Source organism: Cydia splendana, chromosome 4 (genome assembly GCF_910591565.1).
Source record: "Cydia splendana chromosome 4, ilCydSple1.2, whole genome shotgun sequence".
Lineage (NCBI taxonomy): Eukaryota > Metazoa > Arthropoda > Insecta > Lepidoptera > Tortricidae > Cydia > Cydia splendana.
In genome coordinates, this window is record NC_085963.1 from 20,845,408 (window position 1) to 20,873,165 (window position 27,758).

The 27,758-nt window shown below is 37.8% G+C and overlaps 1 protein-coding gene and 1 non-coding gene across 8 annotated transcripts; both read left to right on the plus strand.

Moving 5' to 3' along the window:
• Positions 1–1,836: 1,836 nt before the first annotated feature.
• Positions 1,837–25,774, plus strand: LOC134790097 (ras-related protein Rab-32). Of its 7 annotated transcripts, none has more exons than XM_063760871.1 (5): positions 1,837–2,010; positions 20,443–20,656; positions 22,389–22,570; positions 23,374–23,517; positions 24,584–25,774. In XM_063760871.1, the coding sequence occupies exons 1-5, from the start codon at positions 1,852–1,854 to the stop codon at positions 24,707–24,709; spliced, it is 825 nt and encodes a 274-aa protein (XP_063616941.1). In that variant the 5' UTR covers positions 1,837–1,851; the 3' UTR covers positions 24,710–25,774. The 7 variants fall into 7 exon arrangements, with proteins under 7 accessions (XP_063616941.1, XP_063616942.1, XP_063616943.1 ...); XM_063760872.1 differs by lacking the exon at positions 1,837–2,010 and adding an exon at positions 4,519–4,727; XM_063760873.1 differs by lacking the exon at positions 1,837–2,010 and adding an exon at positions 5,663–5,796.
• Positions 4,960–5,031, plus strand: Trnah-gug (transfer RNA histidin (anticodon GUG)). Its single transcript has one exon. It is a non-coding gene; the product is annotated as a tRNA-His (tRNA).
• Positions 25,775–27,758: the final 1,984 nt, after the last annotated feature.

The window sequence follows — 27,758 nt, forward strand, 5'->3', positions numbered from 1 at the left end:
AATTACCACATACAGCTTAATAGTACAGTCGACCTTAAAGATATGTTTACATTTTTCGCCTTATTACAAAGGAGTAGGGTGCAAAAGTGTAAACATAACTTTGACGTCGACTGTACAAAATAAAACAATTAATGTGACAAAAGTTTTTTTAAAGCTAATAGAATGTTTTTTGCAATATAGCAACATTAACTTTAGACTAACTATATGTAGGTACATAACTAGACAATGATTTGATGAATGGTGAGACTTGAACTCACGCGACCCCTGGATCCAGGGGTCGTGAGTTCAAGTCTCACCCAAGACAGTAATTTTTCCACTTTTAAATTTATTCTAAGCTTAATAGCATCGTTCGCAGACGTTTCTGCTTGTTAAAAATGAAAATGATTTATATTTCTGAAAGTTTTAAGCACAGCCTATCCTTTCCATTACATAATAGTAATATAGTAAGACAATCCAAATCTAACTGATAATAAGGTAGGTAAAGGTGTACCTAGTGCATGATTGTTTTTCGTCGTATTTTCTCGGAAACGTTAGTATTTGTCATGCTACTTCAATCAACCTCAGTACCTACCTACTTTTTGTGACTGAACTAGCAAGACACTTTCGTACTGTACGTTTATACGTTTCGTACGTAAAATACGATGGAATAATCATGCACTACATCTGTATGCACAATGGAATCAATTAACTTCAGACTAATTACAGGTCCTTAACTATGTACCTACCTACTTAATTTTTTTTTGTAATTCACCCACGTGGTTTCGCTAAGATTAGAATCTTCTCAATTTTGTGGGAATAAGTGATAAAGAAATAAGAGATTTTTAGAAGTCGTATTTTCGAAATGTCTTGACTTGTATAGCAACAGCATTTATGTAAACTATTGAAATACAGTAATATCCAATCACAAGTGTTACCAGGGATTATAGAGAAGTGTTTGCAACCTCAATACTTCGTCTTCTTTACAATGTTGCAAATGATAACATTATATATAAATGCGTAACGCACACAAACTGCATTATTTCACTAGGTCCCTGTTTCTAATGCCCTAGGTTCTATATTGAAAGCAATATGTCTGCTAAGGGGTCATCCATTAATTACGTCACACGAATTTCTAGGTTTTTTGACCCCTCCCCCCCCCTTGTCACATTTGGTCACATTTGGCAAACCCCTCCCCCCTAGTGTGACGTCACATTTTTTCTACGAAATCGCCAAATCGAATTAAGTAAGTAACTAAGTATTATTAATATTTTATCAAAATATTATTGACGATATAAATATTATTAATTTTATAACCCAAAACTGCTTAGGAAAGAAAATTAAAAGAATAAAAACGATTATCGTTTTAAAAACTTGTTATTTAAATGTACAGCGAATAAAATAATAAAAAAAAAAATTCGGTCACTGATGAAGTTAAAGTGACGTCACAAAGTTTGTGTCTCCCCCCTCCCCCATGTCACAATATGTCACATTTTCTTGACCCCCTCCCTCCCCCTAAACGTGTGACGTAATTAATGGATGACCCCTAAGTCCTTCTGCAAACAAGTGAGGCAATACAAATATAAAGCTTGCAAAGCAGATTATTCTTACACTATCGCCATACCATACCTTAATGTTGACAAATAAACTAAGAAAATTTGCCGACTATTATAAATTAATAGTAAAATTGAAACTACCTTCTTTACCAATTTATTGAATTACTTGTACCTACTTCATAAACTCAGTAATCTTTCAAAGAAGGTATTTTAAAGTCACAGATAGCGACATGTGTTTTTCTTTGCAATGTTTACAGAACAAGTATTTTATTCCGAAGGTGTTTTAATATTGAAATGAAATGAAATAATATACTACGTTATGAGATTCGACGTGCAACCGTTGGGAGTAGCACGTTTCGCCGCCTTAACTTCGAGGGAAACGGAGAGATGTCTACGTCGAAAAGAACCTTTGGTGCTCATAAAACACCCAAACTGCCGCTCGCCGCAGTGTTCTAGAAGCTTTCGAATTTCGAATATGGTGAGTTTTTAAAACGGTACCAATTTTACAATGCCGAAAGCACGGAAAGCGGAGTGTTTTTTTTTAAATGTAGGTAAGTAAATTTTATTAGTATATACCTACGTGATTGTGTTTGTTATCGACATGATACAAGAGATGATACTTGGTTTAAATGTTTTGTACAGTCACCTGCAATAATATGTTACTCTTCGAAGGCCGCAAAAATATGTGACACACTCTTATGGCTCTACAAATAAGATCGTGTCAGATATTTTTGCGGCCTTCGAAGAGTAACATATTATTGCAGGTGACTGTACTTTGGACGCATTACATCCATGTTTGGACGCCTTTCAGTTGACATGCGCATGACGACTCATTTTGTAGAATGAAAATTCGTCACATAAATTCCTATTCAGCTCACTTCGTACGCTGTGGTCTATTTCGCTTCCCCAGGCACTTCGCATACCTGTAGCCTATATAATTACTTAGGTGTGAAGCAAGTGTTCTCGTATGTACATGTACGACAATACGTATGAAATAAAAAGGTACTTTATACGTAGCTACTTGACTAAGTCTGAGTGTATAATAGTTAACATAATTATGCAGTAAATCCTGTTCAGCCATAGACAAGGCGCGGCAGCGACCTACGATAACAGACAACAACTTGCCGAGGCTTAAAACTTGAGTACGTTACAATGTTACAATGAGTGTATTTACAATTACAATTAATCTTAAAATGTAGTTGAGGCGATGCAAAAAGTACCTAGGCACCTAAAAAGCCAAGACGGAGTTTACTTGTGGCAAGGTGAAGTCTCTATAAGTCTCCCAATCTTTCTCAGTCCGCGGCGCAGTTGCAAGTTTAAAATTTAATCTCGGCGCCCTGGCCTAGCTAGGCTATTCGAAATATAATAGGTATAACATGGTGAAGAGGATTGCCTCACGGCTCACGGCCCCCCTCTTTGACCACTAACTACCACACTAGTCATTTGACGCACTAACTCAGCTAACTACCAACGAACACTGTACAATAGTTATTTGTTTTACAAGGGGGCAAAGTTGTTAACCGCTCGTGTTAATATTGATACCCGAGCAAGCGAAAGATTCCAAAATTGAACCACGAGCGTAGCGAGTGGTTCGAAAAATGGAATCTTGAGCGTTGCGAGGGTTTCAAAGCACGAGGGTTAAATAAAATTTGCCCCCGAGTGAAACACAAAATTTTTCACCACACCAACTCGAAGCAAATATTAAGCCCCTTTCATAAACGTCTACTAAAGTTGACAAGCCGATAATAATCGTTTGTCCCTTTCCATCATACATATACGTCGGAAAGGGACAAACGATTATTATCGGCTTGTCAACTTTAGTAGACGTTTATGAATAAGGGGGTAAATGTAAAATATCAAAAAAATCAAACCAAATCAAATTCAAATGAATGTTATTAAATATTGATCATCCAAAATCATCATTTCAAAGTCAATTCTACCAGCAAACATAAGAAACCAACTCAAAATTTGCATTTGATTACTTTGCCTCACATGTAAACTACTGTCATTACTGATAGCAAAGTGCAACTTTGCTATCCGTTTTTGAAGTGCAAAGTAAGCCTTTCCGAGCTGGTGTGGTGAAATAGTTATAGGGGGCAAAGTTGTTGTTTAACCGCTCGTGCTAATATTGATACCCGAGCAAGCGAAAGATTCCAAAATTGAACCACGAGCGTAGCGAGTGGTTCGAAAAATGGAATCTTGAGCGCTGCGAGGGTTTCAAAGCACGAGGGTTAAACAAAATTTGCCCCCGAGTGAAACACAAAATTTTTCACCACACCAACCCGAAGCAAATATTCAATGTAAAATATCAAACAAAATCAAGCCAAATTAAATTCAAATAAATGTTATTAAATATTTATCATCCAAAATCATCATTTATAAGTCAATTCTACCAGCAAACATAAGAAATCAATTCTAAATTTACATTTGATTACTTTGCCTCACATGTGAATTACTGATAGCAAAGTGCAACTTTGTTTTTGAAGTGCAAAGTAAGCCTTTCCGAGCTGGTGTGGTGAAAAAGAAATAATACAATTCATAAAGTATTATTTTATATAGGTAATAAAATCCTTTGTTTGTACTCACCTACTTAAAGATGTAAAACGAAAACTACATTCCACTAAATTATCTTAATGTAAATAAGTGGCACGTACAATTATTTAAACGTAATTGTAGCGAGTAATCAAGACTTGTTGTTTTAACCGCACAATGACTCTGATCTGATAGGGATATAGTTATACCTATTTAACACTGAAAAGATTTATTACAACTATAATTATTATCAAGAGGGCAAATACGCAAATAGTATTGTACCAATAACTTTACTTTGCCGAGCATTGTAGATAAGCTCACTTGTGTCCTGGCTGTAATCAATTTAAAAAAATCTTATAAAGTTTTCGCGCCCTTATTTTGACATACGATTAGGTGCTTTATTAGGAACGCTCTTTATTTTTTGTAAACAAGTGTCGTAAAATATCGTGCCATTATTTATTAAATGCAATAGTTATTTCTTATCAGTAGCAGTGTGACTCGCGTTAGCGCTCGATCTTATTGTGAATCTGTTTTAATATGATAGAACAATTAAACAAGAGAGCTGTCCACGAACAGTTATTGGAAAGGGAGAGGTTAATGCAATTAAAAACTAAACCAAAAATCAACATGGAAAACACTAGGAATTGGCGATGGTTAGCACAGGTAAAAATATTTTTCATTTTATTTTTAATGTCACGATATCCAAAGCGCTGCAAAAGGAAACTTTATTGCTAGTAAATTAAGTGTAAATTTCAATGCATGGAATTAAAATTAGTTTGAAGAGGGAAAGTTGCCGGTCGACATTATTTATTTTATTTTGCGTTGTAAACGTTGTCATGCGAGACGCTTGGGAAGCCGACGGCTAATTTCGTCGAGTAGCTCAACAGCTCCGGTAGCCGTGATCGTCTAGTGGTTAGGACCCTACGTTGTGGCCGTAGTAACCCAGGTTCGAATCCTGGTCACGGCAGTGATGTCACTGTCGCGGCGGAGTTCACTTTTTGACTTTTGTAATTTGGACGTTAATTCACAATAATAATTATGTTGCCTTGCTGTTAAAATTAAATGTAAAACATAATTATCACTACTGTAAGATGTATTTATTAAACATTTTTTAAGCACACATACGGATATAGTGCATTATTATTTTCCATCGTATTTTCACGGAAACGTACGAACGTGTACGTCTTTTTATTTCAGTCAGACTCAGGACAAAAAGTACTGAGGTTGACTGAAGCAGCATGACAAATACGAACGTTTCCGAGAAAATACGATGGAAAACAATTATGCACTACATGTGTATATTAATAATTGTATTTATATTACCATCAACAACGCCATCTGCCGTTCCATAAATGCAGCAGAACAAACATTTTGACTCACCCGACTAACGTTTGCGATACCTTTACCGTATCACACTGATAAGAGATATAGCGATAATGTGTAGTAGCTCAAAAGTAAACGCATATCGTATACGGTGATACAGTATATCGATTTTTGTAGTTACAGTGATGACTGTGTGATTGTGCATATTTATTTTTAGTAGGTATCTGTCTAGATTTAGTAGTTGTGTAAATACTAATGTATTTTTTGAGAACTGACGCAATATTCAATCGTTTCGAGATAATGTGTTGTGACTGTGATGTGTTAAGTTGATCATTATATGTGTACTTTATACAGTGTGGTTATGTTGGCGGAAGACGCATTGGAAGTGGAAATTAGTGGGAGGATGAGTGTAAGTTAACTGCAATTATTTTTCTAGAACATTTTATTACTTTTCTATATAAAATTTTAGGTAAGTTGGAAATTAGCTTCTGGTCAATGTTTAATTTTAAAAAATTGCATACTAGGACTAGGTCATATTAACTTTCAATGACAGTTGATATCTTTAAATAAGTATTTTTAAATAAAATGCAAGTTATTTAGTTTAAAATTTAAATCATATAGGTAATGTGATACTAGTGATAGTATACATACTAAGGATAAATAAAGAAAGAAGAAGAATGAAGAATAAAGAATATTTATTTATATACCAGAAAAAACCTTATTAACAATTATAAATGTCCTGTGGCCCCACACTAGGCTATGCCTGTCACGTGGTAGCCGAATTCGTTATTCGTAAGCTCTAAAGGTTTAGTAAAAACTAATCTAATAGGTAAAGAAATTAATAAGTGGTTCAGTTTTGATATTAAATCTACACATGAGCGCCCCCCCATATAGTTTTTTTTTCAATTTTTTTTGACAATAGCTGTACACCACATAAGTTATACAGTCCAGTTTCAAATAGAAGACCTCGATTGACGGCTCGATTCGGAAAATGAATTAGATTTCTACTAGACTTCAACAAGTTACGATACGGATAATTTAAAGATATTTGTAAGATAAATATGTCAAATTTGACGTTTTCGCGATTTTGGAGGGTTTCTTGAACGATTTCGTCAAGTTATACGATCTAGTCGATATCTAATGTAGATCTAGTTGATCTCTAAATCGTCTCAAGATCTTGTGATTATCTCGAAATCCGAATAGGCCTGTAATACTCATGCGCACGAGTAGTCTTGTAAACGATACTTGATTGATATTTCCTGTAGCGTACTACGAGTATCGACTCCGTTCATCAAAGTATCAAGCCGTAAGCGGCTGCATTCGACTTGTTTCGATCACTACACGTGACATGGCAACCATAAACTAGTATGTTTTACTAGCTGTAGTGGTGAAGTCACCTGAGAACAGTCAAATACTTTTTTGAAGTAAAAACTTTAGCGGCGCTGGGCACTTTTTGAGGTGGGGAAAAAATGATAAACTCGAGACAGCGTAACGCGATCTCGTGACCGTAACGTTTAGATGGCCACTCATTTAGATGGCATTTAAATCAATAAAGAAAAACTCAATGACATTACATGAAAAAGGTTCTAATCTTGTACGGGTTGAAATACGAGGATCTCACAGTTACATTCTAAATTTATATCATTCAAATATAATTCAATAAAGCTACATCTTGATGAAATCGCAAATAAAAGTGAACTCTAGTACTGGGGAATAAAACTCAAAATATCATGACCAAATATATTTAGATGCGAGGTCTGCAAGGTAACTTTACAATTTGTATTCGAATTTTAAACAATTAACGCTACAAATTTGAATTTCGAATTTTAAACAAGCTCACTGATCAGCAATTTCGGAACTAAAGTTTTTCAATAGAAAGGAGGATGGGTCAATTATACATAGTGCTGCAGACATTTTGGACTAGTCATTGAGTTTTCACTTCTGTCGGCACTCCCGGAGTGCAACCCATTGTTTTTTTTTTTATAAAGTCTTAGGGCCGCCATACACGGACTGCTTTGAGCAGTCACTGCCAACAGCTTCCAGCGGTCGCCGTTGGGTGATCTGCAGTTTCAATACAAAATCGTCATTCGCAATACACGAACCGCTCAAGCAGTTGCAACTGCTTCGGGCGGTTGGCTGCGCGGTGAAATTTCATCATGCGGTCAAGCTGCAAAAGCAGTCCGTGTATGTTGATCACTGGGTTACTGCTCGAGCAGTCCGTGTATGGCGGCTCTAAGTCTGATTGAAGTGGCTGTAACTTATTCTTCTACCTACGCAGAAGAACCTATTATGAGTAGGCAGGTACCTATAATATGTACCTAAGCCTTAATTTAATTCCTTATATATTGTGTGATTATGAAGCCCAATTTCTCATTTTAAAAATACGTATACATATCATATTAAATACGTCGCTGCAGGTGCAGACGTGTTATACATATTTATCACACGAAAAACAAAATCAGTGTTCAATAGATTAATTAAGAAAAGAGAAGAAGTTTACCTATTCGCTATTTATTAGGAGCCAAAAGTTACCAATCAGAATCAAAATATGCAATGCTTTTCTCTCCTAAAAATATCAATCAAAGGTCAAAAATAGTGTAAACAGGTAAAATTCCATCAAACTACCAAGAAGATCCATATCAGGGACTTAAACCGGAAATGTTTGGACATAATCTCGTATAACTGGTTAAGATGTCTACGGACGAAACTATTTCTAGGTTTATGGTCAAAATACACGTTTGGTTAGTTTTTTTTTTGTTTTTAACTCTTCTGTATTTAATGACTTTAATGAGGTTATTTATAACGGTGTTTGTCACCAAAATTGTGACGGAAACAATAAAATATGTGAAGGGCTCAGCATCGAGTGATTTTTATGTAATTGTATTAAAAAACAAAATTGGTTGATTAAATTAACGTTATACTATATTAGTGTAGTAAATGAAGCAAGTTGTTGTATGGAGACCCATGCATTAATTTCTCAGTCGATGAAATTTAGCTTGGTTATTGTATAGTATGAGCCGAGACTAACATATAAATATCCAAAAAAAAACACTCCTAAGTTAGGTAAAAACACAAATCTGATTATATATTGAACCGAGTAATTCCTCAGTCCAAAATTATTTTACAAAATAAGTTATTTGTATCAGTATGTGATACTAGAAAAAAATCTAAAAGTTTTGTCAAACATAAGAATATTTTTTTATGATAATTCCTTTTTTTGACGCTCATTTTCATCGGAAAATTGCTCTGTCATTTTTTTCTTCTTATATGATCTTAGAATATAATTTGGCGCACGGGTTGACCTTGGTCCCGTGGGAGAGGGGCATGTCTGTTGTGGGACGCCACGTGCGTTAACACTTTTGCTGCTTCGCATGTTAGCCGCACCGTGCGTTCGGCTGGGGCAGCGGCTGAATTAGCGGCGGCTCGGAAGCGGGAAAAGTATGCGGTGTTAGGGAACTACCTGTTTGTCCCTCATGCCGTAGAAACCATTGGCTGTTGGTGCGCTGAGGCCAAGACTTTTATTGGGGAAGTGGGCAGGCGTTTGAGAGAGAGTGGTCATGACCCTCGCTCCGGGTCGTTCCTTATGCAAAGGTTGTCCATCGCGGCGAGCGTGATGGGCTCTTTTGCATCTGGAGGGGCGCGGGGCGAATTTGGTGAATAATTTTTGTGTTAGTTAATAGTTGTTAACTTGTTTGTTGATTTTTGTGATTTTCTGATTTTAAGTTTGTTATAAATTTAGTTGGGATTTATTATGTATTGTATCATTGTTCTGCATTTATTAATAATATTGTTTATATCTAATTTAATTGAATAAAGTAAATTTTATTACATATTTGGCGCAGTGAGTAAAAAAAACAAAAAAATGCGTACCCAAATGTATGTATTATAGAACTATTAAAAACTGAGAGTGGAAAATTTTTAGATTTTCATTTTGTATGTATAAAACGGCAATAAAATGGCATTCCAGTGAAAAAATTAGACTGAGTAATTTTCCGGTCCAAGACACGCCAACAATTATATTTTATTAATACTGGTATTTCTGCCGGGATATTTTTTTTGATATTTCATATATTGTTGCAATACGTTACGTGAATATGTCTGGTGAAGAAAGTTTGAACGGAGCATTTTTCCGTAAAAAGATATTAACGATTTAAGACTTTAGGTATTTACTTTAATTCTGTTATTATTATTCTTTGGAAATTTATACAATCCTTTTTATTTATTGATACTTTATCATACTGTAAAGTTTTTTCTGGCTGAGGAATTACTGCGGGGTCCACTACCTTTATTTACTACACTATATCGGTTAACGCAGAGCACACCAATCATAACCAGACATCGAAAATTTTATAGCATTTTCAGTGCAGCGGAGTGGTGTTAACGGAATTGGTATAAACAATTTCTTTCACGTACTACATATTTAAGTGTTCTTTATTACCAGGTAGTAATAAAGATACCTATATGGTAGGTAATATATTGTGGTATATAGGTGGTAATATATTATTAAAATATATTAGTGACAATGTCCTCGAATAAATTATGATTAACTTTCTAAATATTTTATTTCATCATTATTAAAGTTGGTTTTTCTTTTCTTTTTAATGGTTAATTTTATAGAGGTAGTTAGTTGTAGGCCCAAATGAATTCACTTTAATATATTTTACTTAGAAATAACGACTTTTATTTTTCCTTATAAAATAATTCTGCATGGGGTATCGTTACTCTTAAGGTTACTCTGTTATTATCCGATAACTGTCATATTTAAGATTCACAAATGATGACTTTGTACGCAACAAATTGCCGCTCAAAAAAATCAAATAATAATTGGATTCTGTTAGTTAAGGCTAAATTAAAATTTCTTATAAAGTGGTTTCATGTCACTGAAACCTAGGTACGCCACGCCTCGTTTCAATTTGCGGTTGTATTAAAAATACACGCTGTATAATCAACGGTTTTTTTTGACAGACGTTCATCAATAGCGCCATTCATGGTTTTGTCCGGAGGTAGTATAATCTATATCTAATTACAGAAATGATACATGCGATTAATTGATTATACCTATGACTCATTACGTGTTTACTTCTAATTGTTTATTAATTGATAACCATAAAGGACCGTTTATTTTTATCTCATAATTTCAAAATTATTCTAAATGTTGCGTTCGAGTGTGACGTATACTCACAAGGAAACATGGCGTAATGTGTACTACCGTGTTACCCTTCCTATGCATCGTCATTTGTTTCTATCCCTACCATGCCCCTTTGAACCTTATTTGCTTTACACTAATGCTTATTTTCACATAAATTGCAAAGTCAATGAGGTGTATCTACGGTCGATATCAAACGTACTGTCATATATGGTTGTAAGGATTCCCTTCCGCTGAGGAGACCGTAGAAATGCATAAATATCGAGCTATGAGCGGTTCATCAACTCCTATCTAAGGGTCAATAAGCAATGAGTGGGCTGTAGAAGCACTATTTTGACCACTTAACTGGACAGGTTAGATAGCAAATAGGATTTTGGTGACGTCTAATGCTCAATAAGGATATAAAAGGTCCAGGAAGCTATTAATTGAAAAACCAAATAGGCAACGTATACCTACAAATTTTTTGAGCCTGTTTGGGAACAAGGGATATACCATTAATTAATTAATATAAAAATAAACTTTAGGTGTTATGTACTCACGGACCTCACCGTTTTGGTATTAACTAGAAAACGTTTGTAAACGAAGAATTTGTAAGAAGAGATACCTATTAACTATTATCGAATCATTTCTGTTATTACCAGTGTAGTGCTTCTGAAAAACTACGTAGGAATGAACTTACAAAATTTTCGCAGTGTGCAAAATTCACCACTTCATTCTTAAGTAGTTTAAGCTACATTTATACGACGAAGCCAAGATATCAAGTTCAATTCACGCACCGTCACACGTAATACCGTATCGTGTTTCAGATTGTACATACGAAAGTTTCCTTTTGGAGGTGGTAAATGAACACAACCGACATTCCTATTGTCTGTAACATCATTAACGAAAGCGCTTCCGTGTCGGATCGACCTGTAAAGAAATCTCCATGTTTCGGGTAAGCGATAAGTCGTGATCAGTTGTTTTAGTTTCGTTATCTGCGCTCGTTCGTTTGTACAATGGCTTCTTTGTTGTTTACGTAATTATATCCACGTCCATTCCTATCTATCAGTCCGTGCGCGCCACGGGACTAACCGCCAGTTTCGGCGGCTATAACTCACTGAATTGACGCTTCCTACTCGGTGGCGATTGTTCCTATTGATCTATTCTAAAGGCCAGTTACGAAACCTCAACCTAATTCCCTTTCATAGGGCTAAGTGGAAGGCCTTGTCGAAAGTTTATCCGAGATTTGCGATCTAGTGGAGCGCGGCGGAGCCAGACCCGAGCTGGCCGGCAGTCTGCGCGCCGCGCTCGCGCCACCACCATGCGAGACGAGGAGTCCCCGAAGCCGCCCTCCCCCGCGCTCGCGCCCTCCGCGCCCGTGCCCGTCGGGCCCTCGCGCCTCCGCCGCACGCTACACACGCTGCGCTCGCCGTTCCGCTCCGGCTCGCCCTTCCACATCGGATCTAGTAAACGCTCCGGCTCCACTAAGTCCTCCGCCTCAGACGGCGAGATCGTTCGAGACGAGCGCACGATGCGCAAGAAAAACAAGAAGCTGCGCGCGGACGCGGCGAGCGACGCGTCCGGCGCCTCGCGGAGCACGGACGGGTCGCCGCGCGAGGAAAAAAAGAAAAAGGAGGGCGGCCTGTTAAAGCGAATGGGGAGTATCGGGAGGAAGCGCGAAGGAGCGGGATCCTCTCCCGTCCCGACCCCGCCTCCGGAACCGGTCGAGATCGTTCTGGAGCCCGCCCCGGAGCCGCCGCTCGCCGAGCCGGAACCGAGCACGCCCATAACGCCGGAGCCGCCGATCAGTCCCATAGCCGTGGAGCACGCGGTCGCAACGCGCCCCTTCACGAAAGCCGCGTGGAAGCGCAGCAAGAGCGTAATCGAGATGGAAAAGCCTGTCGAGCCTCGGGCCCCGAGTCCCGGGAGCGCGTTGCGGCGGCGCATCGCGTTCGTGGCGCAGGCCTCCGCGTGTTTCTCGGAGGACCACGACGACGGGGAGGGCGGGGGCGAGCCGGGAGTGGGGTCGCTGGAGGAGGCGGTGGCGCTCGCGCGCGTGCGGCTGGCGTCGGCGCCCGCGCACTCGCCGACGCCGCCGCATTCGCGCGACAACAACGACACCGAAGAGGAGGGGTACGCGGACACGATGCCGCCCTACGGAGACCTGCTCGACGAAGAAAAACCGGAGCCGCCGGTGAGTGTTGATGGGGCGCGCGTTGTGGGACGCGTCAGTGGGCGCGGGAGAGCCGAGCTATGCGCGCGCGCCATGACCTTCGAGGAGGCGGCTGACGAGTGCTACCTGAGCGTGTGCGAGTGCTGCGGCTTCAGCGCGGAGACGACCGTCCTGTACCCAGTACGTTACATTTCACGATAGTTTTCAGCGGACGACGTTCGGCGCGATGCCATTCGTGAGTACACGCCTGCTGTGTGTGCCTTGTTTTGGTAGTAATATTTCGGTTTGTTTGTGCAAGTGTTCAGTTGTTAGTTTGAGAGTCGGTTAGCTTTACACAGCGTTCAGTTATCGAGCAGTACTTATTTAATTAAAAGGGCATATAGCGAGTGCACTAGATCGGTACGTACTTAGCCTGCTTTAATTGACATCCTGTGGTTACATATATGACAACAAATTGTACCTAAGTGCGGAATTTTACCTTGATTTAGACACCCTTGGCATACCTAATATATACCTACTAGTACTTATAATTACTACACTAGTATTTTCGGGAATTCGCTGCGTCCATTTCTAAGAATGTGTTCGTTTCTTATTTGTACCGAAACAACCGATTAAAGTAGATAACAAAATCCTTACTTTTTCATGATATTTATTGCGGGACATATATTCCTATTCCCTTAAAGTTATTTTTAATATACATTTTATTCTTAATAAATAGGTAATGTTTACGATTTCGCTTCTATGAAGCAACTAATGAAACCAGATTATTATCATATTAATGACCGAACTTACTTAACGGAATTTATTAATGCTGATGTGTTTTCGACTGATTTTCCATAAGCCCAAATATTTTATTACAATTATGAAATCTAGACGGTATCAACTGCACGCATCAATGCATTTTTAAATACGATCAAAATTTTACTTATCAGTTATCACTACACCTTATAAAACAAAGTCGCCGCGTCTGTCTGTCTGTATTTTCGCGATAAACTCAAAAACTTCTGATCCTTCTAACCCAGACAAAAAAATCAATAATGTTTTTGAGAAATGTATAATTAGAAAACCAATTATTTGGTTCTGACGCAACGCTACATATTAGAAATGACTTACATATAGGTAAGTACCAAATTAGGTGATTACCTGAATTATAAATGTATCTAATTTATGAAGACTCTCCGAATTGAATAACCTCAAAGTAGCAATTGTGGCCAATCAAAAATGCATAATGATAATGACATTTAGTAGGTAATTTTTTAAAATTCATTTTTAGTTACATGTATCGAGCGCCCTCACAAAATACACCAAATTTCGTTAAAATATATTTTATAGTTTCAGAGTAAAATGGCTGTGACATGACAGACAGACAGAACCCTATAAACGAAGAACCAAATCAAATTTTGTACTAACAGTACCTACGAGTATAATACAAGCCAACGGCCAATGTCATTTTGAGACAAATTCACTGATATTCTGTGCGGAAAGAGAAGAGTCATGGAATGTATTGGGCCCCATACAATCCACGACTCTTCTCTTTCCGCACTCCGCACAGAATCTAGACGCATTTTACTCGTATTAATTCAAACTCAACCTTGAACCTAGCATGATACTCAAATGTTACATTTTAGCATGCATTTGACCGTGTTATACATTTGTAACCTTAACTTTTCAAGTCGATTTCCAAGACAAGTTTTTTGAAAAGTCACATGAACTCACGTGAATGGAAGATAAAATCGCAACCGTGTTATAAATCCCTACTGCAACTGGTTACTTTATCGCTTAACTTAATAAACTAAACAAATATTAGACCCTAAAAGTTTTTTTACTTCTCCCGTGTAAAGTCGAAGTTGGTTTTCAATAATTTTCCAAGGCGTTTCAATAACGCTACGCAGCATGTAACTTGAACTTATGGATAAACAATATCGTGACCACTAACTTCGTGCCTATGTATGCAAATTGCATCTTGTGGTTAGGTTAACTGTCCATTTATACATAGGCTTCATCTTGATATTCAAGTTTTCCATTTTCCGTTTATATTTTCATTACGGTACTGAATAATAGGTACCTATATTAATTTACTTATTTTTGTTAGATACCTTTTTAGTTCCTCAAGGATTTGGGATACATTTCGACCCATCGGGATCTTTTGAATAATTCCTTTAATGTTACCTACAAAATACCTCAGGGTACTCAAGAACTTTTATAAGTACCTAATGTTAGTCAATATTTTGGAAATGAAGGAAATCTAGATTGCTTAGTTTAAGACATAGAAATTTGTATTGTCTAAAATTGAATGCAAACATTTTCATTTAACACTTTTCATGAAAATATGCAGTTGTGTTATTTCTTCGTAATCGTTTTAACGATGACTCACGCTAGAACGGGCCGGGTCCGGGCCGGGGCGCCCGACACTTCTTTTTCTATGACAGGTGACGGTGATCAGTGATCACTGATCACGTGACTCTTTCCATAGAAAACTGAAGTGTCGGACCCCCCGGCCCAGGCCCGGACCGTTCTAACGTAAGTCATCCTTTATTCTTTGGCTTGACAACATGCTTGTACCAGTTGTACCACTGTCCACCCTAGCTAAAAAACGAGCAAATTTTTACCTGCTAATCGGCATATTTTATCCCATATTAAGTTTCGCGTAACTCCCTCATTTCAATTTGCCGGTAAGCCAGCATATGACAACCATGGTCAGTTGGTCACTTTCACATGAGCGGACTCGGAGGCCGCCGGTGAAGTGTGGCTGACACCCGATCCCCGGTTACAATGACGCCCGTGCTATGTAGGCAGTACCGATTGCTTTATTGGCTAGGGAATTGCAGGATATAAAAAAATATAAAACAAAAATGTAAACTGTTTATTTCAATATAAAGATCACATTACATAATATTAAACTTAGCTAGTAATCTTAAATTAAAATGATTTTTTGAGTAATATGAAGCGTAACTTATGATTTCGTTTTGGGAGTACAATAACGGTAGCATAGTCAGTAAGCGGCAATACAACGCATAATGTGCGTTTATAATGCGTTTACCTACCATCGGTCTGAACAGGATTCGTAGGAATAGGACGCCTAATTTATAGTCTGCTTTTCGGGATGCCTCACAATTCGGAACTTGAGGTTGTAAAGTGTGGAATGTGACAATGCCGACCTCATCCTATGCTAGAATTCAATGATACAATCGACACTTAAGCAATGTGCCATAGGGATCGTGCGCGTTGGAGGGTGTGCCTGTGCCATCTTGTGGGCTGGCTACATCGGAAGCATAAACGACATATTTACGCCTCGCGCCAAAAATCTGACGGCTCCTATGCTGCCCCCTATAGTTCATGCACGGGGCCTACGAGTATACGGTCCCTTGGCAGTTTACTCTCTCGATTGATTGATATGATAGGTACTGAATTTTTAACAATTTGAACTTATTAGTAAGTTAGGTACTTACCTGTTTGTAGAATGTTGAACATTCATATTCGTAATAGACTAATTAGTACAGGTAATACTTGTGACGAAATTAACAAATGGGTGCTACATCACCTAATTAGTTTCAACATTTATTTGCTTTATGATTATGACGCAACAATGCCACTGTCTCGTTGATCATTTAAATAACTCCTTAATTATCTTCCACTTGTTTTAGCTATCTAATTTTGCTAAATAATATGATATTTGGCTCAGGATTTACCTTTGTCCTAGTTGTATGTGAAAGGAATGTTACTTTGACTTGTGGTCGGTGGTTTTCGATGTCAGCTCTTATTAATCGAACAATAGTTTAACAGCAAAATCTTGCGGAATATTATGTCATTTATGTCACTGTAAACTTTGTTGGTAAGTAGGTATATATACTTAGAGTTTCGTCATAAAGAAATCGATCCGTCCGATCTGGTCCGATGTCTTGACCAATAGTATTGTATACAAACGTGATATAATACAGAGCTTTTCAGTCGCGTACCGTGTTTAGGCAACGAAGCTTGCTGAGTTGCCTAAGTAAGGTACGAGATTGAAAAGCTTGATTAAGTATATCACTATTGTATACAATACTTTTTCTACGAGTCAACAAAAATAATACTTTAAACTAGTAGAATCATATAGGTAAACAAACCAAAACTATACAGCTAAGATACGCGAGCAGCCGTGATAGCTTCATACTCGTAGCTCCCCAGCCGCGGCCCGGCGGGTTGGTCAACGACACCTTCTCGTAACTCATGAGGCCCTGGTACTTGCTCCTTGCTAAATTCAATTCTTACACAGTTTTTTTTTCGATTTTAGCCACCGTAGCCTATGGAGACTAACAAGTAACGCAAAGCGGTTTTCTTAGTCTATGGTTGTTCCTATATTATGGGTGTCACATGCGCGTTTCTGACTTATGAAGCAATTGTTCCTACAATACAATCTAAAATAAATAATTAATTTGAGCTATGGTTTTGTTTCGTCCTCTTGACCGCGGCGAGCTGTGATTGGTCAATTTCATTATAGTTGACTAAACTGTATCGAAATGAATATTATAGTTGAGTTGGGAGCCCATACATTAAAAGTACCCAAATGCAGTTTGGTATACGAAATCTTAATTCAAGAATTACAGTCGACGAGTAGAAATAAACATAAGTAGGTACTTAGGTCGTTCTAAATATATATTATCACATCTTTAAAAAAACTTGTCACTCAGTAGGTCATTATCATTTTGTAAGTATTTTGATCAAAGTATATGTTTAACGCGAAAGTACTGGAGATAAGTAGGTACTATATAAGTATATTTTCGGCCTCACTCCATAACGCCTTCCTGTAGAGGTTTTAACTTTAATCAAGTTACTGTTAATTAATTTACGATAGCTCGATAGGTATTGCAAATATTTTTTCCTGTGGAAAGTTAGGAGCACCAAGACTTTATTGATTGGAAATACTATCGCTCTAATCTTTTTATCCGTTTAACTTCACGGCTTGATCTACTTAACGAAGATAATTGAATTAATGTTAACAAGTTAACTAGCCTTGATAACATCTAACACCTTGTTAATGATAAAACCTATAATACGTATAACGTAGTTTAAGTGAAGTAGTAGAAATTTTCTGTAATAACAGGCGATAAAATAATTGAAATCAGTGTTAATCTAAATCCTTCTGAATCATTATTTATGATATAAATATTAGGCTACCGGAATTGTTACGTACAATTGAACTAGGTAATTTTTTATGAACAGTATTTTTTACAATAGTGAAAATAGTTAAAGAAGGCTATTCTAATAATACCTTGTAGACTCAATTCTGCCTACCAACCAGTGAATTCCTTTTACTGTAGATTATCTCATGCAATACGCAGTTTCTTATCTGTCACAATGTTATATTGTTCAATTACACAATCCATTGTGTTCGTTCTAATCACATGAAGGTAGTACCAGTTAGGTTAAACTAATGTTACTTTATCTTTATCATACGCAAAATAATAATTAATTACTAGTGGATTGCCGTAGATTGTATCCAGGCGGCTTAGCACGGTCGCGTTTTTATCCCTTGTCACCATGCCTGTCACGTTCTAACAAGTATGTAAGTGCGAAAGGGACGCGCATAGTGATAGTCGATAAAAATGGAACCGTGCTGAGCCCGCAGGCCTATAATTTTCACCGTAAACCGATAACCCAAAGGAACCACTTCGATCTCGGACCCCACCGCTGCCCATCAGTGAATGACAAACGCCTTATCTGTGAACGATAAGACCCCTCACTTCAGAAATAGCTAGCCATCCAAGCAGAACAGACCAGCTACCTTTAACAAGTTATTTTCCACGCGAATTAATTTACTATCTGTGCAAAATTATGCGACAATAAAAAAACAACTTGGGTGTTTTATAGTGCCATGATTGGTGTTCTAGTTTCGAATGTGGCAGTGCTTTTTAGTAGTGTGACTTTTGTTGTTCTCGATTTTTCCGTGGCTTGACAGTTTGATTTTTAGCTCGTTTGATTAGAATATAGTTGAGTGAATTTTGCTATTGATTAGTGATCGTTATGGCGCCAAAACCTAATAGGACTGGTGTAAGTTATTTACTTTTCTATTTGTGTTTACGTGCTTTGGAATTTAAACATCTATTTATTTAGTGGTTTACCTATTTTTCTGTACAGTCAGCAGCAGAAGTTGCTAAGCGGGCATAGTGTTCAAAATTACCTTGACGCGCTCTTATTCTCTTAACAATAAAGTCGCGTCAAGATTATTTTGAACACCTCGCCCGATTAGCAACTTCTGCTGCTGACTGTACTTATATAATAACGATGACGGAATTTGTTGACTAAATTCGTTAATATATTAACACTAACAGAGAACAGATATCTAATAGTAGGTAGGTACCTTGTGTATTAAGGGCGGTAAACAAAAAATTACGAGCGAGTTGGAATTGAAGCCTGAAGCCGAAGGCGAGGGCTTAATTAACACGAGTTCGTAATTCCGGTAGTCCGGTACAGACTTTCGTTAGTAATGGAAGATTGAGGTCATAACTTACGAAGACGCGTCTTCGTAGCGTAGTCACGGAGTCTCCGACCTTAGATATGTTTTTTCCTTATCGGAGTAGATACCTACTAATTATAATGTATTCCCGCGTCAACATTTGTATAAGCTACAGTAGATAGGTACTTAAAGGTATGTCAACATTTGTACCCCCTTCTCGTTTTTTGATTGTTTAGATAATTCACACACTTATACATATGTACGGTGGGATGGATTGTGTAAATAATAGAAGTCAATGTCAAAGATAGGGATTGATAGCCCGCTGATAGACAGACAGCGGAGGAGACTGACTAATATTAATGTAGAGGTTATGAGTTACGTCACATGAGCTAGTTTTTGACAACTGACTGAATCTTACTACCGCGGTAGCTTGGTCTTAAATACATTTCATTTTATTATAACGGCCTTTACAAACCTTACCTATAATTGCATGCGATTTTCTTTACATTGCGGCATTTGATTGATCGATTGAATTCGTTGCATGGGTTGCACCTACTTAACCGGCAATTATCTAAAATCACATGTGTTTTGTTGCAAGGTCTGTAGAGGCCTTAAATAATATTCCCTAGATTAGGTTCTAGATTAATCCTGTGTGTGTAAAGCCGTAGGTAGATCATATAATGCTAGTTAGGTACGTCCACTCCCGGTAGTATTGCATTAGATTGGAGTACAATACAAACGATGGCACCGCAGTTCCGCTTTAATTGATGTCAATCATCGCTTCATTAGCTAGAGCTAGACCAAGAAAAGTCTGCAACAATTTTGATAGCACACGCAGTGAGTCCAAGTGTCATTTAAACGTCATAATTTCATAGAAGTTGGACATTTAAAATAAGACTTGCTGATCATCTAACCCAAACGATGGTACCATATAACATTGCATTGTCCAATTGTCACGGAAGTTACATTATATCGGGAACTAGTTAAATTCTCGTTTGCATAATTTCCCCTAAACTAACTTAAGTACAAACATCGAAAGAAAAAAAAAACTTTGTGAAAAGCGTAAACTTATCCCCTTATTCATAAACGTTTACTAAAGTTGACAAGCCGATAATAATCCTTTGTCCCTTTTCATCATACCAATACGTCAGAAAGGGACAAACGATTATTATCGGCTTGTCAACTTTAGTAAACGTTCATGAATAAGGGGGTTAATCTTTAGAATTTCTGAAATGCTGCACATTCAAATGCGCAAGAGTAACGCCACATCTCAATCTACCTATAATTCTTCCTCACTCTCTAACATGTATCTGTCTTCCAGTCCCACGCCTCACCCAGCGCGGAGCGACGCGAGCACCTATACAAGATCCTGGTCATCGGAGAGCTAGGCACGGGGAAGACATCCATCATCAAACGATACGTCCACCAGTTCTTTAGTCAACACTACCGTGCTACCATTGGAGTGGACTTCGCGTTAAAAGTCCTGAATTGGGACGCAAATACAGTCATAAGGCTACAGCTATGGGATATTGCAGGTAATTTTTTATCTGCCTTAAATACCAGTTGGGTGAAGGGTAGACCTCCATCAACCAACGCTACGTCCATCATTTCTTCAGCCAATACTACCGCGCTACTATTGGACTGGACTTTGCATTAAAAGGAGATATGCAACGGATAGTTGTTTGGCCGGATACCAGATACCGGATGTTCGGCCTGACCATCGACCGAATATTCGGTATCCGGTCGGCGGAACTATACCTGCATTTTGTGAACAGTGAACTTTAGCGCGGACTCATTTCTAGGTTCGAAATGAGTGCGCGTACAAGTGATGGAATGTTTAAATTGTTTTAAAATAATAAACGAGTACGATTATGACCGTGACTGTTTCTTAAATCCAATTTGTTTACTCCGAAGTCAAGCAAAGTTACTATCCGGTATCCGGCCGGAAATTGTGGTCACTATCCGGTATTCGGCCGGATATTAAAATAAGGGCCGGATAGGCCGGATACCGGATAGTAACCGAATATCCGGTGCATCTCTAATTAAAAGTCCTGAATTGGGACGCTAATATCGTTATAAAAGGCTTCAGCTATGAGATTATACCAGGTTTGTTTAATCCACCCTAAACACATTCTAAAGTTTTTATTTAGAAACACGGAAACATATTTCTTACGCCCCTTTCCCTTGCCTTTCCCACATTCTTGTCTTTATACGAATTAACTTGCCAGATGCCTTGTTTCTTGTTAAGACTTTTTACTGTATTAACATTGGTACATTTTTGTAAAATAAGAATAAAGTGGGAGTGACAGTCGGTGACAGTCAAAGTAAAAGTCAGTCAATAATTATTACTTAATTAAGATTGGTAAGAATATCCTGAGGATTAAAACGATGGAAGATGAACTAGGGACTGTTTCTATCACTGCCTTCGGTATTATCGTTATTCTCTTCTTTCTGTTGAGCTTGTCCATCATTATAATGATTGAATAATCATCAGGTAAGCGTTTAATCAAGTCATTGGATTACAGTCTGAGCTAGAACCATAGATGTAAGTAAATTGAGGTAGATATGGTACCAGGCGCACGATCGTGAGCCATTAAATATGGGTCCGGAACCTATATTTAGTTAGTCGTATGGGTGACGCCAACCTGTCAAGTTGTCAAAATTGTTGGATCAAATTTTAGTTTTGTCAACTATGAACGTCACACGTCTACATAAATAAAAGGTCATTGGCTAGAACATATCTTAGGTTTAGCCTAAGCTAAGTCTAGAACCTGGATTCTGCGCTTTGTTCCTGAGAACTTTACACGGATCGTCTCCTTTTGTCATTAAATTGCAAAATAAATAGGATACCTAATCATAGTTTTTATTAGGACAGTTTGAAACTATGAGTTTGAAAAACCAATATGTTCATTGTTGCAATTATAGTCCAACTAATTAGCTTCTGGCGCGCCTTCGTCTGCGTAGAATGACTATTTCCGTGTTAAAAACTAACCTATGTCCTTACCCAGGATGCAAACTACGAGTAGGTATCTTTATACCAAAATTACTCTAAATCGGTTCAGTGGTTTTAGCGTGAAAAGGTAACATACAGACAGTCAGAGCTACTTATGCATTTATAATTATTAGTAGGAAATATTACTCTATGATAGGAATGCGGAGTGGAGTCCAAAAAAGGAAATTAGGTATATGTATTGTATACGTATACCTATTTTGGTTTCATAGAAAATTAGTGAGCCATTTAAAAACCAATTCATGACTTGTTCCCAGGACAAGAACGTTTCGGCAACATGACGAGGGTGTACTACAAGGAGGCGGTCGGCGCGTTCATAGTGTTCGACGTGTCTCGGGTGGCGACCTTCGACGCGGTCGTCAAGTGGAAGAACGACCTGGACACCAAGGTGCAGCTGCCGGACGGGTCGCCGATACCTTGTATACTGCTGGCGAATAAGGTAAGACAAGACAAGAGTGTACTACAAGGAGGCGGTCGGCGCGTTCATAGTGTTCGACGTGTCTCGGGTGGCGACTTTCGACGCGGTCGTCAAGTGGAAGAACGACCTGGACACCATGGTGCAGCTGCCCGACGGGTCGGCCATACTTTGTATACTGCTGGCGAATAAGGTAAGATAAGAGTGTATTACAAGGTAGTCGGAGCGTTCATAGTGTTCGACGTGTCTCGGGTGGCGACCTTCGACGCGGTCGTCAAGTGGAAGAACGACCTGGACACCAAAGTGCAGCTGCCGGACGGGTCACCCAACTCACCCATACCTTGTATACTGCTGGCGAATAAGGTAAGATAAGATAAGAGTGTACTACAAGGAGGCGGTCGGAGCTGCCTGATGGGTCGCCTATATCTTGTATATTCCTTTGACGTTTGACTTACCAATTATAAGATTTATCGATGATCAGTTAAAAACAGTTGCAAGCGTAGGTATGCAAAATAGGAGTCCTCTGATCTTTGAATTTGATCATTGACTCCTCTCGGGCTGAAAAAGCGGGTGGGTTTTGGATTAGAAACTTTTTGATTATTTAGACGCAAAGAACACCTAAAATCATCATACGCAAAAACTCAGCAATTTTACCTAATCTTAATCCGCGTATGATCCTTGCATTCCTTGCCCATTTTCTAATAGATATCCTTCACATTTGTCACCACACAAAATCCTATATAGAGAGACGCCAGCCCACTGAAGGCAATTATCTCAAAAACAAGGTTGCACTTGACATTTTGTCTAATCTTTTATAATTTTTACAGTGCGACCAGCAGAAAGAAGGCATCGTGAACTCTCCTGCAAAGATGGACGAGTACTGTCGCGAACGCGGCTTCGCGGGCTGGTTTGAGACGTCGGCCAAGGAGAACATTAACATCGAGGAGGCGGCGAGGTCGCTAGTCAACAAGGTAGGTTCACATTATAGGTACCTCACTCGACTATATTTCTTTTATTTTAGCATTAGAAAGAAGGTAAACAATCTTGACGTGTCTTTTTATCAAAAAAAAAAATTAAAAACGCTTTAAAAAATTAGTTTATAATATTAGGTACTTATGAAAGAAAAAAAAATGTAAAAGATCGTATATGATTTATAATTCTATCATAATTGCTGTGACTTATTTTTCAATGGTGATTTTTAATAAAAAGACATCTCAAGATCGTTTAACTTATTTCTAATGCTAAAAAAAAACGAACTAAGTATAGAACGATTTACTGGCCAGTCGACACCATTATAGCAATCGATAAAATAAAACTTAATTTACGTCCGTTGTATAACTATTTGTTTTTGTCCCATTTCACCCACAAGTCCCACGAAAACCCGTTTTTCCGTGATGTTTCCAAATAAACATGTTAAAGTTGGATATTTGGTTTCAATAGAATACGGTTGATTTTGAACTAGCCATGATTTTGGGAAGGGTCACCGCGCTCTGTTATCTTGGAAGTCATTCATTTAATGTAATTTATGGAACGATCTTGCCTTAGAATTTAGAAAGTATTCAATTCTCGGGATACATTAAGTACCTATACATTTAGTTTGTTTTTATATTATTTGTTAATTTAGTAAAGTACGTGTTGTTTTGTCACTCTGTGTTAAATTTTTAATATAACAAAATAATGTTTTGTAGGTAATAGCCCGTACTTGAGTACAAATAAACTATTTGAGTGCATAATTTAATTACATAATTTTATAACGATTAAAATACGTGTCCTTTCTAATGTAACCGTGATCCAATTAGAAGCCTATTCGAAGTTTAAAAATGCACGACACCACTCGCGCACCAAAGAGCTCAGACGAGAGGCATTATGATCAGGATAAAGATTATGTGAAGTTCGTATCATATCAATAATATAAAATCAAGTTTTTTTAGAATGGGCCACTATGTCTAGTTCACTTAATCATATGGTTATTCACACACTGAATATCGCAAACTCCAAAATCATGTTCCAATTATTAAAACTCTCGTACCATTCCAGATCCTCCTCAACGACAAACTCCTCCAAAGCAGCGACGCCAAGGACGGCGAGAAGTTCGCGCTGGACCACAAGATCGCCAACGGCGAGAACAGCCGCGACGGCGGCGGCAAATCCTGCGCGTGCTGACCGGCCGGCCATCTTGTTTACGACGGCCATTTTGTTTTCGTCTGCCATTTTGATTATAGTCTTGGTTTTACGGCCGGGATTCTTGGATACACAAACGGTCTTTTTGAATATGCAGTTCTTGGATATGCTAATGTTTATTATTTATGTATGATGTACATTGGGGCCTATTTTACCCTTTAAAATACAAAGGAACTAGGTCAGTGGGTAACAAAACTTTGAAGTTTTAAATTTAAAATTGAAATTCGGGCCTAAATAGCGAGACCGCGGGATTTGAAAGGGAGATTGTGGGGCGTCTCGAATAGCTACCTAACAGAGTTCATGTTATTTACATTCGATAACATTTATCTGGTTTGTTGAGGTAGGTATTCATCTACTTGGCTAGGAGACAGAATCAGTTATTTTAAATACACAAATATAATATCTAATAATAAATGTATTTTAGAAGTTAGTGATTTAAAAAAATACTGGAATTATATCCAAGCTGACTGCATATTGCTAAAAAGAATGCCAATTATTCAATGGGTCTAAATAAATATAGTTCTACTGAATTCGGAGAAAAACTGCTCATCACCGTTTCGTGGAAATCGTGAACCAATGTTATTTTTTAATCGAACTCTCTATTTATGATTTCATTTGTATTTACTTAACGTTTAAATATTTGACTTCATTCGGACAGAACAAATCATTGTTCTATAATACACATATTTTATTTGTCTATTCAGATAAAATATTACAAAGGAGGATTAATTTGTTTTTTATTTCATTTAATAACTACTTAATGTGCCTAAGGACGACTATGACTACCCATAGCCAAAAATAAAATTGTCAATCGATTTTGCAATTTAAGTATATAAATGTTTTCACAAGATTGTTTTTGAATTTTTCAAAAACTCGCCTCGTGCCATTTACGGCTAAAGTCATAGGTCTACATTATGTTATGTGTAATGATACCTACTGTAACATATGATTTAATATTAGAATAAGTATTACCTAATGTATCGAATGTTAAACTTGTGAGTGTGAGAGATGTTATTGTGAAATTAATAAAATATTTAGTTGAACAAATATGTATTATTTCGACTGTTCTCAATCTTTTCGTGGATAGCGGCAAAATATTATACCTACTTGTCTGTCTGTCTACAAATGTGCAAGTAGCAGAAAATTCTCAGAATTTTCGAGAATAATTCACAGGAAATTAGAGAAACTTCCATTTCGTATTTTCATTGTTTGAATGAGTACTAGTACTAAAGTGAAGATGGTTTACTGGCCGTATAATAAGTAAGTATGTACTTAGTTAGGTACAAACGTTAGTAAAGGGTAGAGGAAAATGCGGAGTGAGACACTTTAGTAAATCAATTCAGTATCAGTCCAATTCTCACGATCAACAAGCAATTGGAACTTTTAAAATGTAAGCGGCCTTTGACGAATCTATACTTAGCTTACTGTGGTACCTAATAGGTACCACAGTCTCAAAATTCAATTAGAAGTCTGCAATATAAGAAGTACTTACTTTATCTAGACAACTTTATGTATCTAACTTGGCGTTGTAAAGATTAACTTCTCAACTGCCAGCACATAGCACCGTATAATACTGCATGCATTGCCTGTTGCTATGCTGTTGCTGTATTATGTTTAACGATGTACAGTCGCCAGTCGCCGTCAGATATTTGTGAGCGCTCTAGCCGCACCAATATATCTGATATTGGTGCGGCTAGAGCGCTCACAAATATCTGAACACGCCTCTATTGTCAGGGCGTTAGAGTGCGTGTTCAGATATTATGAATACTTTGGCCGCTGCGATATATTTGCGGCGACTGTACCAAGTTGTACTTTTATGACAAAATGCGCAGGCCATTAAGATAAAAAACTGGACAAATACGTGCCAGTCGGACTCGCCCACCGAGGGTACCGTACTTTTTAGTATGTATTATAGCAGCAACAGAAAAACATCATCTGTGAAATTTTCAACTGTCTAGCTATCACGGTTCATGAGATACAGCCTGGTGCCAGCTGGGTCCCGTTTTTACCCTTTGGGTACGAACTCTAAACGAATGTCATAAAACATTCGCATGTACGCGTATTTGTTCGAATAAGGATCGTTTTTACGCCCCATAGGACGTATATACACACAGTCTACACACGAATCAACGATTGAAATTTTGTCAATAGGTAAGTACGTTAAGTCCATTCACGAAATAAGTATGTAGTTACTAGTTACTCGTAACAAAAAAAAATGAAAACCAAAGATGATGCAATTGAAATAAAACTATGCTTATTATGATGATTTCGATTATGTTATGAAGGCGCCACATTAAGTAAGTACCTATTTACTTAATATTTATTTTAGTCCAGGAATTAGAAAACTAGTTAACTACTGGTGATCAACTTTACTAATGGATTAAAACGTAACAATTTAAATTGAACTTGCTACCAAGGGAGACAACGTGGTGACCATGGTCTAATAAAACATGGTCTTCTATTCCCAGAGTGACACAGGCCTACGTCACAATAACATGGCCGCTATATATAGCGCTATCGCATATTATCATATAGCGCTGTCGCATGATGACGTAGGCTTGTGTCAGTTAGGTGACCTAGAAAAGACGGGAATAGAGTACCAGGCGGAGTATATTATTATACCATGGCATGGTGGTGACTGCCCTCCTGTACTTAGGTACAGTAGGTATTAGTACTTATATTAGTACAATCAAACATCAAACATCAACATTTATTCACCAAATAGGCCACAAGGGCACTTTTACACGTCATCATTAAATTTACATAAGTACAAGCAAAAATAATAAAATAACAATACGACCGGTCTGGCCTAGTGGATAGTGACCCTGCCTATGAAGCCGATGGTCCCGGGTTCGAATCCTGGTAAGGGCATTTATTTGTATGATGATACAGATATTTTTTCCTGAGTCATGGTTGTTTTCTATGTATTTAATTATTTATATATTACATATATCGTTGTCTGAGTACCCACAACACAAGCCTTCTTGAGCTTACCGTGGGGCTTAGTCAATTTGTGTAAGAAATGTCCTAT